This window comes from Alligator sinensis, unplaced genomic scaffold, assembly GCF_000455745.1.
Source record: "Alligator sinensis unplaced genomic scaffold, ASM45574v1 scaffold260_1, whole genome shotgun sequence".
In the NCBI taxonomy this organism is placed as follows: Eukaryota; Metazoa; Chordata; order Crocodylia; family Alligatoridae; genus Alligator; species Alligator sinensis.
The window spans coordinates 431,869-447,237 of NW_005842431.1; the positions used below are offsets into that span (position 1 = coordinate 431,869).

The following is a 15,369-nucleotide window of genomic DNA, read 5'->3' on the forward strand; positions in this document are numbered from 1 at the left end:
GTCAGTCTTACCTCTATTCCTGGGAAAATGCTAGAGAAAATAATCAAAGAACACATTTGTGCAGGCCCAGCAGGGGTTTGTCACAGGTAGATCCTGCCTGACAAACCTTGTAGCCTTCTATGACCAGGTCATGCACTGCCTGGATGTGGGAGCCAAGGCTGATGTCATCTTCCTGGACTTTAGGAAGGCCCTTGACACAGTTTTGCACCCTATCCCCATTGGGAAGCTCGCAGACTGTGGAGTGGATGCCTACACGGTCAGGTGGGTGGCCAGCTGGCTTAGGGACCGCACCCAGAGAGTGGTGGTGGATGGTTCCTTCTCGGTCTGGAGGGAGGTGGGCAGTGGGTCCCGCAGGGTTCAGTCCTCAGACCGATATTATTTAATATCTTCATCAGCGATTTGGACGAAGGCGTGGAGAGCACTCTCTCCAAGTTCGCTGATGATACCAAGTTATGGGGCAAAGTTAGTACACCGGAGGGCAGGGAGCAGATTCAGGCCAACCTGGACAGGTTGGATCAACGGGCAGAGAGAAATAGGATGCAATTTAATAAAGATAAATGTAAGGTACTCCACCTGGGAAGAAGGAATCCCCAGCACACCTATAAGTTGGGGAGTGTCCTTCTCAGCAGCTCGGAGGCAAAGAGGGATTTTGGAGTCATAACTGACTCCAAGATGAACATGAGCCGGCAGTGTAACGAGGCCATCAACAAGGCCAATCGCACCTTGTCGTGCATTAGCAGGTGCATGACTAATAGACCAAAGGAGGTGATGCTCCCCCTCTATGCAGCACTGGTCAGGCCGCAGTTGGAGTACTGTGTCCAGTTTTGGGCGCCACACTTCAAGAGGGACATGGAGAATCTGGAGAGGGTCCAGAGGAGGGCAACTCGCATGATTAGTGGCCTTCGTGATAGACCCTATGGGAGGAGGTTGAGAGAGCTGAATCTCTTCAGCCTTCACAAGAGATGGCTGAGGGGAGATCTTGTGGCCACCTATAAATTTATTAGGGGAGGTCAACGGGGAATAGGGGAAGCGCTGTTTACTAAGGCTTCCCAGGGAGTGACTAGGAATAACGGATGTAAACTAGTTGAGAGTGGATTTAGGTTAGATATTAGGAAGAAATTTTTCACAGTAAGGGTGGCCAAGATCTGGAATGGGCTTCCAAGAGAGGTGGTGCTATCACCTAGCTTGGAGGTCTTCAAGAAGAGGCTAGACAGTCACCTGGCTGGGGTCATCTGATCTTGGTCCTCTTTCCTGCCAGGGGCAGGGGGTCGGACACGATGATCCATTGTGGTCCCTTCCAACTCTACAACCTATGAATCTATGAATCTAAGTCTTGCCCATACTACTGAACTGTGCAGGTACACTTGTGGTGTGTCCTCCAATAACCTCCCCTGCTCTATGGGTCCAATTCCCTGAATAGGCCCACTGGTGAGGCTGTGGCACTGACCTGATGGGCAAGCACAGCTCATCCCTGCTTCCTCCTCAGGACAGATCACCAAGTAGCTTGCTGAGACCGTGAAGATGTCATTGCTCATCTGAAATGAGAGGCTTTTGTCACAGGGAGAGAGACAGTTGGTCTGGAGACCCCATCACACTGACCCAACAGATGAGAGGCCATCTCTCTGGTGCCTTGGTGCTCTCAGCATCCTCAGGCAGACTGGCTGCTCTTTTCCTGATCAGGGGAGAGACCTGAATAGCTAGCTGTAGCCAATGACATTTGGCCTGAGCATTCAATCTGAGATCTGCTGACTCCATCAAACCCAATGCAGCACTGCTCCAGGAAATGCAAAAGAAGGATCTTACTGGAATAGCCATCCTTATTGTTTCCCACACTCTGCCCTTTTCTCTCAAAGGCAAAGGATCCACACCATTCACAGCAACTTTCCTCCACAACACCTCCCCTAACTGTCCCCCAGACCCAGGTGGTCACAGACCAAAAGAACAAAGCGAGTTAGGACAGATGTTCATTCAGGAGGCTAGCAGCTAGGACTGACCTTTGCTCTCTTGCGTTCAGCCTCCCACATGGTGATGGGAAGTGCTTTAGTCTCCCCAGTGGTGGGCAGCTCATTTGGGTCCAGTAATTCCAAGCAATCCTTAGTGTTTTCCTTTAAAACTTGAAGCCGGTCCTGTGCTATTTCATCAATTAACTGGGTAAGAGTTGGCTCTAAAATGAGACGGACACATGCATGTTAATACAATCCTGACATGCCTCCAAGGCCAGAGTCCCCATTATGGTTACTTACGGATATTTTTATTTCCCAGTGCTTAGATGCTATAAGTGCCAAAAGCCAGGAAAAGCCTATTTTGTAGAAAGAGCTCTCAATATTTTCCTCTACTTCTAAACACTGGAAATGCACAGAGGGTGCAAGTGCACCCCCTGAGAGTGCTGGTGCACCCCCTGACAGCCAGCATTCCCAGGCAGGGGGGACAGGCAAGAACACTGGTGCCCCCGCTGAGAGTGGGGGCGCCAGGAGAAGCGATCCCTGTGGCCAATCGTGCCCACCTGGAAGTGCCAGCGGTGCACTGCTGCCACTTCCGGGTCACTGTGATCGGCTGCAGGGGGACCCACCCCCAGTCGCTAACTGGCTGCTGGGGTGGGGAAGGAGGGGGTAAGTGACTCAGGAGGCACCAGTTGCCCATGCTTCTAAAGACAAATTTGTTGGATATCCCCATAGAACTCTCCATTACACATGTCCCCAAAACATTTTGTAAATTATACACACGACAAGATTTATTTAATCGCTAAAACACAGCCACCTCTGAGGGGAACACAGCAACCAAATGACAGGAGGAAAGATGTCGGGGAAAAAGGGAAATAAAGCTATGTGCATAAAGCAAGGTAACTTTTTGCTTTTATGAAACCTGACCATAAAGCTTTAGTAATCACATTCACTAAACAAGGGCTTGGTTCTCATCTTATTAACACAACTGCACATAACTTCATTTATCTATATGGACTGAATAAGCCTTGCTGGGATTTAAACCTATGAATCCAGAGGCAGAGAAGGTTTCAAACACAAAGTCTAATAAAACAAGGACAGCTGAACTTCATGTCAGACCATTCCTTACAGCCAGGACTCAAGTGACATCACTTCACCGTAATGACAGTCCTGAAAGAGACATTCCTACATGAGAATCCTGGAGTTGGGAACACGTAGCGAGGGAGTGAAAAAAACAGACTCCATATGGATTCAGCATTTAAACAGGAAGGAGAGTAGTAGTGGATTCCCAAACTAGTCACACAGTTCTATAGACCCAAGGTAAGATCCCACCATAAGGCAAACAAAGAAGTTTGTGGGAAGCTCTACTCATGAGCAGCAGGAGAATTCTGTATATTAACCGGACTGTTATAGCCCCATGGCGTATCTACATGTGCTATTAATGCAATTCAGATTTCCTGCAGTAAGCCTTCCCCAGGAGCACATTTATACATGCACCCTGTTGGGAACAGATCTGCTCCCAACAGCAGTCTAGTACAGGGCTGCTCCCACCCTGCTCTGCCCTCCTGCAGCAGCCAGGAGGCGCTCCAGGCTCCCCCAAGTGCTAGCCTGGGTGCTGGCAAGGGGCATATATGCATACAGCAGTATATGGAGATGAGAGATAACAGACCTAATTACCTACCCATCAGCCCTATTGTCTTTCTGCAAATTTGTGTACACAGAGTCAAGCCCTTACCTCTCTCTAAAAGTGCAAAGTTTCAAGAAGTTAAATGAACAGAGGATTGTTGGGGTGCGGTAGAGATAAATACAAGGAGGGAGGGACACCAGAAACAAAAGAGATACATTTGACCAGAATATTCCAGAGGTCTTGAGGGATAAGTTTCTGAGTATAGCCTGTCCATTGATTTGAGATCTAGTGAGGGATTGGTATAGTAGAAGGGAAACCCTATCATGCCAGCAGGCTTGTCAGGCAGTAAGAGAGAGAAGAAATCAAAGATGAGAAGAAATCTAGAAGAAAGTGAAGAAAGCCCCAAGCTAATAACATATGGCTGCAGCACTCAATTGATGTCCTCCTAATTCAGCATGGCAAAAGTATCCCTCAAATATCCATGATTAATCTAGTGAACTGGAAATAGTTCACCTCCCAATGACTTCACAAGTATCTGCTTCAATTAACTTTCGTAAATAAAATAACCAAATCATAATTCAGTTTTCTGATGTAGCTGCAAAATTAATCTGAAAAAAAATCAAAATAAATCAGTTTTAAAATGTATAGTATGTACCTTCTAAAAATGAAAACTACATCTATCTCTAAGCTGTGAATAATACGTATTAATGTTATATCAAGCAACAAGAATTCATTTTTTGTAGAAAACAATGATTAAATTGAGGCTTCTTTACCAGTGATTTAAACTGTAATTTGCATCGATTTGATTTAAATCAAACCCACCCTGTCCCATGCCCTCCCACTCAGCAGAAGGCTCGCTGGCAGCTGCCCTGCTTGTGGGACAGTTCCTAGGCAGCCCCCTACAAAGTGGGGGGTGGAAGAATATGGGGCTCATCAACAGCTACCCTGCTTGGGTTCCTAGCCCCCACCTGTGCACCAGAGCAGCTCTGCATGGTGCTGAGCTGGGAACTCCGGAGAGCAAACAGGGGCTGGAGTTCCCAACTCCGCACTGCACAGAACTGCTCCGAAGAGCAAGCTGGGGCTGGGTTCCCAGTCCCTGCTCACTCTCTAGAGCTCCTAGCTCCATGCTGGGAGCCAGGACAGGGGACAGAGAGCTCCCCTTGGGTCCCAGGGGGCAGAGAGCTCCCCTTGGCTCCCAGAGGGAGCCAGGAGCTGAGAAGCACCAGAACCAGAGACAGAGAGCTCCCTGTCCCCTGGGGCCCCCCTGCTGTCTAGGCTTGCCGGGAGCAAATTTGCTCTTGGTCAGCATCTACAAGTTTGTACTGTGCAGTAACTACTACACAGTTCCTAACTGCACAGTAGCCTAACTTACTGCACAGTAAATGCCCTGCAATTGTAAACTGGGAGTAATCAATCTACTGTGCAGTACAACATCTTGTGTAGATACACCCCTGGGTCTTCCTTGAAGTAAGGCTAAAAACTAGGATGGGGGAGTTTGTCTGGTTCCTGATGGATGAGTCCCTAGAGCTCCAAACAGAGCCCATGGTGCTGGGATCAGAGGTGAAGGGTATTAGAAAGCAGATTTTTAGTCTTTGCTGAGAATGAGCAAGGCACTGCTCAACAGCAGCACAGTTACAATCAGCACAGTAATGTTGCCTCTGGCCTTGTAGGCAGATCCACCCCAGTGTACAAGTTGGGCAGAAGGAGGCACTGCCTATGCTGTACCCACTCTGTGAATGCACCCAAGTCCAGTTTTATGCTGATGCAATTTCCACACGGAGGCACCTGAGAAAAGACAGAGTGAGACTAGGAACATTTTTCCTCACTTATAAATCAGTGTAGTAGCACCAAATGCTGTAGGCAAGCCCTCAGGCAGAACCACCGTTCACTGCAAGTGGAGAAAGACTTAGGTTTGTTGCTGGGTCCAGCCTGGATTAAGTCCATTTGCTCAGCAGTAATTATGTTTAATTGAAGTGCAGAAGAGGGCAGGGATTTGCTGGCTCTGTTTTCAGTGGTATTAACACCCAAGATGTGCTGCATGGACAGCCCCAGGCTCTGCAATCCTGTTTCTCCATGAAAACAGGGCAGCCTAGGCCATGTCAGAACAAGCTCCTCACACATCTCTGCCAATGCCCCTCAGGCCTGCCTCATTAAATGCTTCTGTTTCATTCAACTCCTAGCTGCAAAAGCCCATAAGAGGACTGTCTGCAAAAGATACTTAAGTAATGTAGACTGAGACTTGCTATCCAGCAACTCACTACACACAGGTCCACAACAAAGACAAACACTCTTTACCCTACCCTCCTCCTCACTCTGTCTGGCATCTCAGCCAAAGGTCTCTCATCCTGTCATTGTTTCCACCATACCTGAGCACTCAAACCTCTGGAAGATGCTTCTCCTGCAACATTCAAACAAAACAGAACCAAGGGTTAGGGATCAAGAGAGCTCCCTGCTTCCCCCCACCTCCTCCCACCAACGGTCCCCTTCAGCACTCAGCACCTTAGGAACTGACCAAGGTCAGATGTCCTTATCTTACCTCAGTGAGGGGCTTTCATAAAAAATAGTTAATGACTAAGATCAAGCCCCTTTGGATATCAGATCCTGCCCCTGGGTCCCTCTCTCTTTGCCTGAGCAATTGCACTTGGGCAGATCTTCATTCCACTGGCAACTGCTGTCAGCAAAACAATTCTGCTTCAGATGATGTGGCCTATAATGGAATTTGTTAGAGGGGTCTAGATGTTCCTGGTACAATGGTCCATCTTCTCTGGTCCACTGTCTCAAGTGTTTCTTACCAGTTGCTTAGGAGGAATAAGTTGCCTGTTAAAGCTTCCTCCTAACAGTGTTACAGGTTTGCTCACAGGCTAAAGCAGAAGAACTTACCTTAATATTTTATCCTAATATAACTATGAATGTCCTTGTCTATATAAACTTCGCATATTCTGAACCCTACTCTTCTCAATCACTTCCTCTAACACTGAGTCCCATAGATTAATTAGGAGTTATCTGAAAACTCACCTCCTTTCACCAGGCAGAAGGCAGGGTAGGGTGACACCTTAAGGACTAAGTTGTTCAGAAAGTCAAACTTTCATAGGTGGAATCCTACTGTGGCTGTAGCCCAAAGAAGCTCATGCCTTTTTGAATGCATTAGTCTTTGAGGGTCCACCCTGCCTTGCCTTCTAGAAGCCTGACTTCAGACTAACACAGTTAACTATCTCTCTCTGCTTTCATCAGTTGTACTAACTGCACACCTCCACAAGAAGGGAAAATAGTGAAATAAGTAAAATAGCAGTAACTGGACGGTGTACTTACTGCCACAGTGCCTTTATCTTCTGCAGAACTGAGGGTTCCTGATGACTGGAAAAGCAAAGAGTCTGGTTACTGGTGAAGGATTTCCTCTCAAACACTTCTCTCTGCTGCCCCTCCCTTCCATTCGGGCTGCAAGCTCCTTCACACTGGCTGAGTAGTTACAGAGAAGTACTGCAAGGCACTGTCTTCCTGCCATGGTTACTGGTGATGGTGCCACAAGCTGGGAGAAGCAGCTGCCAGCAAATTCCTGCATAGATCCTAGAGCCCTAGGCTACAGCAGGTCCAGAACAGAGAGAAACTAAGAACTTAGCTGCTGACTGCTGATGAACACTGAGCATGTACAAACTTGCTTTTCAAATTTTGCCAAGTGTGGGAGGGTTACCCCCATCGCCTTTGAGAACAGCAAAGGGCATGTCACTGGGCATGTCTACATGTGCAATTAGTAAACATGAATAAACTCCAGAGCTTATTGGTCTGGAGTTTATTCATGCCCAGCATGCAGAGCTTGGTCGGAGAAGCCCTGGTTGGCAGGGGGCCATGGGGATCAGACTAGGGCTGTTCCGACCAGGCTCGGACACAAGGATGCTTCAATGCAGGGCTAGCTGGCAGACAGCATCTACATGTGCACTGCTGCACACAAACTCTGCAGCATGGTAGTACTTGTATTTGTAAGTAGAATCCTTCTGTGAAGTATATTGGTTTCGTGAGTCCTAATAGGGCCACACGTGTAGATGCTGATATGCTTACTGCGGAGCTAATTAGTTAGGTCTGCAGTAAACGTTTTATGTAGATGCATCCACTGAGTTCATAACCATTTCTGTCAAACAGTAAGTGCCTACTTCTAAACTTAGAGGCTGTTCAACTTTTCAAACAACAAACACGTTGTGGGCAACACTGTAGCCAGTGTAGGCAAAACTGTAATTTCTCTAAACTTATTCTCCAAAATGGTTGATCCGTTTCAACAGGAACTTAAAAAAAAAAAGAAAAAAGAAAAAGGAAAAGACAACTCATTTCAACCTGACTGGCTAAAGTTTGGCAAAATGAAAACAGGATCTTGTAACGGGAAATGTCAGGCAGACGTAACAACAGATGTTTCTATCAGCTCTGCCTACAATGTGCCATGTTCCCAGCAGTCAGCAGCTAAGGTCTTAGTTTCTCTCTGTTCTCCTGCTGTAGCCTAGGGCTCTAGGATCTATGCAGGAAACTGCTAGTCCAGTTCAGGTTCTGAACTCAATCCTTTCTTCATTCCCAGTTCAGGTTCTGAACTAAAACAGAACCTGAACAGAACCTGTACTTCAGCTATAGGAAGAAAGGATTGGTATCTTCTCTGCAGAACAGCCCATTCACAGATACACAATGCATATTGCCCATGGGTTATACAATTATTTAAGACACTGGACATCACTATTCCCAGTTTCTTTTCCCATCTCCAGCAGTCAACTGGATTCTAATGACTACAGAGCCTGGGCAAATGTAACAATGCCACTCTTTGGGTCATTTGTGAGGACTGAATCTGGAATCCCTTTGATAGATCTGCAGGAAAAATACCCTACTCTGCTATTCCCTGCCCAAGCAAGGGCAGCAAATCAGAGCAGAGGTATGTGCTGGGTAAGCGTGGCAGGCATAGCCGCCTCTCTTCCTGGTGTGCCCCTGCAGGTCCACTGAGAGTGGGTAGGGAGCTGCAGCAACCTCCCTGACTTGCTTCTCTTGGGTTGGCAGTAGCGGTTGGTAAGGCATTCATAAGTGGAGGGTGAGAGCAGAAGAGCTGGCTGCTGCTGGTCCCTCTCCTGGGTTTGTGGGGAGTGAGATGGGGAGAAAATCTTGCTACTGCAGCATCTGCTGGCTTTTAAAGACATGGAGTGCAGGGGTGATAAAATATTTCTTCCCCCCTCACCTGAGCCTGTTTTCTGACTTTAACTATATGTACAGTGAGGCAAATACACAAGTGTCAATAGGCATTTGCAGCCTTGTGGTTTCGCCATGTGGATACGGGCAGATTTGGGATCCCAATAGGACCATCTCGCCTTCAAGTGCAAACCTGGCAAGCTCTGCACGTTCCCCCCCTACCACTGCAGGCTGAGGAGCTTACCAGTCCAGCGTCGCTGCCCTCTGCCTCTCCATGGGCAACAAGACGAAACGGTGGACTTGCACATAGAACGCACAATCCTCCTGAAAGGGAACGGCAGGTGCTATCAGGTGTGCGGTGCACTGCAGAGACACCTTCTACCCACAATGCCATTGGGAGGAGGAAGGGGAGGCTCACGCTTCCCCATGAGCCTTGCAGAGAGAGGTCCATGCCCTGATGGTGCCTGGTCTGGTCTCCCAGTGCTCACCTCAGTCTTCTTTGGAGGGGGGAGCCCTGGAGAACGGCGCCCCTCCAAGTGCAGGCTCCTCAGGACATGCGAGTTGTAGCCCACAGGCTGAAGGAAGCAGATGGAGACTGCCTCACCTCCGTCCTCTCTGGGTCTCTCCTACACTGTCTATCCAGTTACCTGGCGTCGCACAGCTAGGGGCAGGCAGGCTCCTTCACGGCCCAGGCCCAGCAGGGCGGGCCTGGCTCAGCAGGGCCCACGGCCTGCCTGCAGCTCTGAGCATGCAGGAACACCTAGTGGGAGACTCGCAGGTCACGCGCAAACCCTCCCCTCAGCCCTCGCCCTCTCCTTGAGGCCTCCACGCAGGTTCCTGCCATTCTGGGGATTTGGGAAATCACAAGCCTGCCTTCACCCCTGCCTGCCCCTCCAGGACAACTCGGCCCTCCCACCTCCCTTTCTCCTCAGCAAGGGACAGCTGGGCTACTCTTTTCACGGAGGGCAGGGCTCACAGCCTCAGCGATGCCATGATGGCTTGGCAGGCCACACTAATGGATCCCGGAGGCCTGGCTGGAAGGCTGCCCGCTGCAGTCCCAGACCAAGTGCCAGCAAAGCACTGGAGAAATTTGTTGCTGCAAAGGATTCTGGGATGGCTCTTCGGCCACAGGCGGAAGCGAGCAGGACAGAGATACCCGCCTCAGCAAGGTCTCTGTTTTTATGGCTGCTGAGAACGGATGGGGTCGGTCAGGGCTGAGGAAATGCAGACTGGGTAGGACGTGAGGGCTATTAAATGGAGAGATGTAATGGGATTGGGAGCGTGAACCAGTTTTCAACAATACCAGGGCTCAGAATCCTCCAGAAATCGCACCCATCCCCAGCTACGCCGTCCCTGGGGTTTTGGGTTCACAGAAGGATCCAGCATGATAGATTAACGACCCCCCCGGCCCAGCCCACACCCAAAGTATCCCGTGCTGCCAGGTCCTCCATCCTGGCCCATCTGCCCTTACAAACAAAGCAGGGTGCATTCAGAATGAGCGATTCCTGGGGCGGTTGAGCCACTTTCTTCGATGGACTGGCTGTGCCTGCACCACAGGGCTCTCTTTCAGGGACATGTGGTGATGCAGTCCCTTTGGCCTTGTGCCTACCAGAGAACTGGACATTGGAACGCGGTCTCTGGAGGAGCTATCCTTTCCCCTTCCCTTCCCATATAGCCACATTTCTAGCCTTAACAGTCCTTCCCTTCCTCAGCCGTTCTTCATTTTGGGATTTTGCCCCCTCATTACAAAAGTCTGCAGGACACCTAAGTCAAAGAGCAGCCAGTCAGACGGTTTCCAGCAGCATGAAGGGAGCTATGCCCACTCTAGTGCATGGTACACCAGGCTCTGACATGTGGCCTCTCAGTGAGAGCTCAGGGCGTGACAGCACCCAGACACGAGGAACCTCAAAGCACAATGCACCAAGCCCACCCCTGCCTTTGCTCAGCTGAAGCTTTCCAAGGCTTCGCAGCCAAAATGAAGCCTTACCACTTTGATCTCTTCCTGGAAGCGCGCACTGTATTGTTGTAAGATGAGAATTCTGCCAACGAGGCTGGAGAACCTGATCTGGACTTGGGCACTAGAAAAAACAGAACAGCAGAATAGTTTTGGGGTTGAAGGAAGATCTCCTCACATGACCAGCCAGTGAGGCACATGCTTCATCTGCCATACAGCTGCAGGAGGGTTGTATAACTCAGTCGACATAACTCAGTGGTGCCATTTGCAATTAGCTTCTTCCTGCAACGGTCAAACAGACCAGGAGTGACAGGAACCCGGGAGCTGCCACATATCCAGACTCTGTTACTGGTGGAGCCAGGTCACACTTCCCTTCTGTCAAATGGGAAAAGGATACTATTAACCTGCTTTTGCATCAATGGGGAAATTGAGGCAAGCAGGTTCAGTGACTTCACCAGAAATTGTGCAAGGAGGTAGTGGCTAAGCCAGGATTAAAACCCAGAAGTCCCTGGCTTGCCGGCCCATGCTCAGAACACTAGGTTTTCTTCCCAAGAGTTTCCCCGGCAGTCATTAACGCAGAGCTCAGCCAGTGAACTTGGGGAAGAAGAGCACTGCATCCACTATGAAGATCACTACCAGCAGCAGAATCAAGAACTAGGACTTGCTGGCACCGAGGGTAATAATATGAGAAGCAGAATGTGGAATCCTGCACTGGGGTGAGCTGCTCTAATCCTAAGGGGTGATGAACAGGGATCCAGGTTTTCTGTTCACCACAGGAACACACAGCAGAACCTGGATTTTCTCATTTTAAGGAGAAAACCTGGATTTTTCTGGAGAAAAATGTGGGAAAAGTGGGTTTTGCCTTGTGGCACTTGCCAGCCTGCAACAGGGGGAACAGGAGAAAGGTGGTCAGGCAGGGGGTGCCATGTGCATGTGTGCACGTATGTGCATGTGGACCTGCAGGGGAGGGAGAGCTGAGTTCCACGCTCTCCTCAGGCTGCAGCAGCCACTGCCTCCCATGGGTGGCATCTGAGGCTTGGGTGCTGCTGCAAAGGGCTGTAGACCTGGGTACCTGGCCCTGGCAGCTGGGGGCCCCCTCCAGCAGGGCTGGGAGGGCAGAGGGCTTTGGGCAGACAGTAAGGGGCACCGGCAAGGCCCAGGGGGCTGTGGGGAGGGGAAATGGCATGGGCAGGGCACTGGCATATTAGGGCTGCTCAGCGCCACAAAGCAGTGGGGATGAGGGCCGCAGCTGGACCCACAGCCGCAGCTGGACCCATGTCCTGGTGAGGAGGGCTTTGGGCAGACAGTAAGGGGCACCGGCAAGGCCCAGGGGGCTGTGGGGAGGGGAAATGGCATGGGCAGGGCACTGGCATATTAGGGCTGCTCAGCGCCACAAAGCAGTGGGGATGAGGGCCGCAGCTGGACCCACAGCCGCAGCTGGACCCATGTCCTGGTGAGTGAAGGGGGCAGGGAGAGCTCTAATTTTTCATGATAAAAAAACCCAAATCAAACACCAACATTTATAGGTATTTAAAAATTATTTTATTAGTGTTTGAGGCACAGGCAGGCTTCCAAACTGCTTAAAATTGTAAATATATCAATAAAACGTCGTGTTCAACTGAGATCTATATCTATCTATCTATCTATCTAGATCAATAGATAAATACATTAGTGGCATTTAATTTAAATCACAGAAATACATGGATTTGGGTTTTTAATCGGAGTATTTGAGAAAAATTATTTTATTAGTGTTTGAGGCACAGGCAGGCTTCCAAACTGCTTAAAATTGTAAATATATCAATAAAACGTCGTGTTCAACTGAGATCTATATCTATCTATCTATCTATCTAGATCAATAGATAAATACATTAGTGGCATTTAATTTAAATCACAGAAATACATGGATTTGGGTTTTTAATCGGAGTATTTGAGATTTTTTCCAGTTAAAAAAATATGAGATTTTGCAATTTTTAAACTGCAGAAAGCAATTGGAAGTTATAGTGAAATGCAAGTGGAATGAGTCAAAAGTGTGCTACTGCAAAAAAAAAAAGAAGTAATAATAATAATAATAATAATAATAAAGGATAATAGCACACTAGGAGGTGTTAATAAAAGTGTGGTATACAAGTCTTGGGAAGCAATTTTTCCTTTATTCAGTACCAGTGAGGCCTCACCTTGATATTGTGTCTGTTTGGGGGCCACACTTCAAGGAAGATGTGAACAAAATGGAAAGAATTCAGAGAAAACCAACAAAAGTGATTAGAGGTCTAGAAAACACAATATATAAGGAAAAACTGAAAAACACTCAGGATTATTTAGGCTGAAGAAGAGAAAACTGAAGGGCAGTTTGATATCAGTCTTCAAAAACAAAAACAGGGTTGTTATAAAGAGAATGGTATTCAAATGTTCTCTGTGTCCACAGGGAATAGACCAACAAGCAATGGGTTCAGATTGTAACAAAGGCAATTTAGGTTAGGTATTAATAAGAACTCCCTCATTTTGTGGATGGCTATATGCTAGAAAAGATTTCTGAGACAGATTTCTGGTGACCTTTGTCTCTGCAGTTTAAGTGCAGGTTAGATCAATGTTCCATTTAGAGAGTGGTGATCCTGCCTTGAGATGCAGTTGACTTAGATGATCTTAAAGTCCTTCCAACCCTGTTTTTCTATTATTCTTCCAGAGGCAGTGGAGTTTTCATTTCTAGGGGACAGAGGCAGAATGTTTAAAGCATTCTGCTACAGATCCAGAGGTAAAAGATTGAGCCTTGCCCTGGACTTGTGCCAAAAAGTTGCCTCCAGTGACCCCATCTATAAATGGGTATCTGGTCAGGAACTAATATGCCTTGATCATGCTAGCCCACTGGATCATCTTCTGGACCCAACTCAACTTTAAATGAGATCTGTTCAAAGCCTATTTGGCAGCCACGGCAAGCAGTTATCCCAACCTGTGTTGACAGTGGAGATAGAACCCACCTTTCTATGTTCTGCACAGCTTCCATGGTCATGATCGCCCGGATGTAGAAGGACCCATCTGAGACGTGCAGAACAGCAGCTGTGCACTCCTCATCTTGGTCTGCAGTTGCTGAGTCACTCAAAACCTACCAACAAGTTGGGAGGTCAAGAAAAAAACCCTGAAACCTCCAACATCCCCGAGAACTGGAGATCACATCCTGTCCTCAGACTTCCAGGGTCCTATTACAAGCACCTGATCATTCACTCTGAAGCCAGAGGGTTAGACTCCCCACAAGATCATAGGGGACCACTTGCCCATGCCTGCCTGTGAGGAAATCAGAGTTAGGCTGCCTCCTAAGGCTAGGGGGGGCAGCAAATCTAGACTGTTACGGTCATGTGAGGTTCATGGAGATGCTCCTTTCTTCTAGGTGGCAGTGGGAACAGTAACAAGATCATTTTAGGGCAGGGGTGTTAGAAATGGTGCAGGACTGGTACACAGACCAGATAAACAGCATAAGGTTGGCCCTGAAAGCTGGGCTGGACCCAGAGATCCTCCCAAATGCTGGCTCCAGTGCACGTGACATCCACTCTGGCCAGTTCAAGACATGAGCTACATGCGATGCCCACTTTGACCACTCCGGAACCAGCACTACATGCAGTTCTCATCCCAGAATGGCTGGAGTGAGCACTGTATGTAGCATGAATTCTGGGCCCTATGAGTGGGATACCATGTGGGTCAACTAAGAAACCCAGGGACAGCATCAGGGGCTGGATAAGGGGGCTCTCATTCATCTTCTTGGCTCTACACCTTCTTTCACCTTGGTCTTTTGTTTCTCCCATGTTCCTCTCTGCTTGCAGGTCCCTAAGACGCATGGAAACTTCCCAGCCAAGGCAGCACAAACCAAGTGAACCTGTGCTAAAAAGCATCTTTCAGACCTGGACACCATTCTCCGCATCTTCCCTTTCTAGTCTAGGCTATAACCCGCTCACCATAACTGAATCACAGGACTGGAAGGGACTTCAAAGACAATTTATTCCAACTCCCTGCATATAGGCAACGTTCACTTTTTCTAAACCATCCCAGACAGATGCCTGCCTCAGATGGAACTGAAGAAGTCCATCATCATGACCTGCCCCACCCCCAATGCAGCAGACTATGCAAAGTTTATATTATTCACAGCCAGGAGGGGATTCACAGTGGGTGCAATGACACAACCATGCCCTCTTCTGCCTGTGTGCATGTGCAGGGAGCTCTCTGACCTCACTGGCATGTCGATGGCAGCCTCTGCCAGAGCAATGCAGGTACCATGAGCTCTGACCAACACAGGGTTGCCCAGAATCCCTGGTTTCAAGTACTACTGCTGTTCACTCTTCCTCTCCCTCCTCCTTACCCCCACCCCAACAGTGACTTCAGCAGCAGGGTGGGGGCTGAAAGAGGGAGATGAGCAGTAGCAGTGACGCTCAGTCCCTGGGCTCTGGAGCTTCATGAAAGCAGGGGCTGAGTATTGCTGCTGCCATTTGTCCCCTATCTTTTCCCCTGCCACTGAGTTTAACATATTGCAGGGATCTGTTTCTTTCTGAGCTCCCTAATAAAGGGCTCTTACACATCACTGGCACCATAAGCAAACTACTGTATCCCTTCTTTTATTGTAAAATCAGTCATTCATAGCATGTGTCCACAGAGCTGCCTTGCTGTCCTGCCAGCTTTGTCCCTGCAGGCTGCAAATCCTTCAGTGCAGGGGACAT

At 48.6% G+C, this 15,369-nt stretch overlaps 1 protein-coding gene across 3 annotated transcripts in view; it reads right to left on the reverse strand.

The window, feature by feature from the left end:
• Positions 1 to 15,369, reverse strand: part of ACD (ACD, shelterin complex subunit and telomerase recruitment factor) — a 34,714-nt gene that overhangs the window by 14,241 nt on the left and 5,104 nt on the right. For all 3 annotated transcript variants that reach the window (XM_025211825.1, XM_025211826.1, XM_014523017.2), the window contains exons 3-9: positions 13,645 to 13,769; positions 10,706 to 10,796; positions 8,963 to 9,042; positions 6,877 to 6,921; positions 5,934 to 5,965; positions 1,995 to 2,164; positions 1,448 to 1,535 (exon numbers count right to left, since the gene is read on the reverse strand). In XM_025211825.1, the coding sequence (XP_025067610.1) occupies positions 1,448 to 1,535; positions 1,995 to 2,164; positions 5,934 to 5,965; positions 6,877 to 6,921; positions 8,963 to 9,042; positions 10,706 to 10,796; positions 13,645 to 13,676 (538 nt within the window). In that variant the 5' untranslated portion in view covers positions 13,677 to 13,769. The remainder of the gene's footprint in view (positions 1 to 1,447; positions 1,536 to 1,994; positions 2,165 to 5,933; positions 5,966 to 6,876; positions 6,922 to 8,962; positions 9,043 to 10,705; positions 10,797 to 13,644; positions 13,770 to 15,369) is intronic.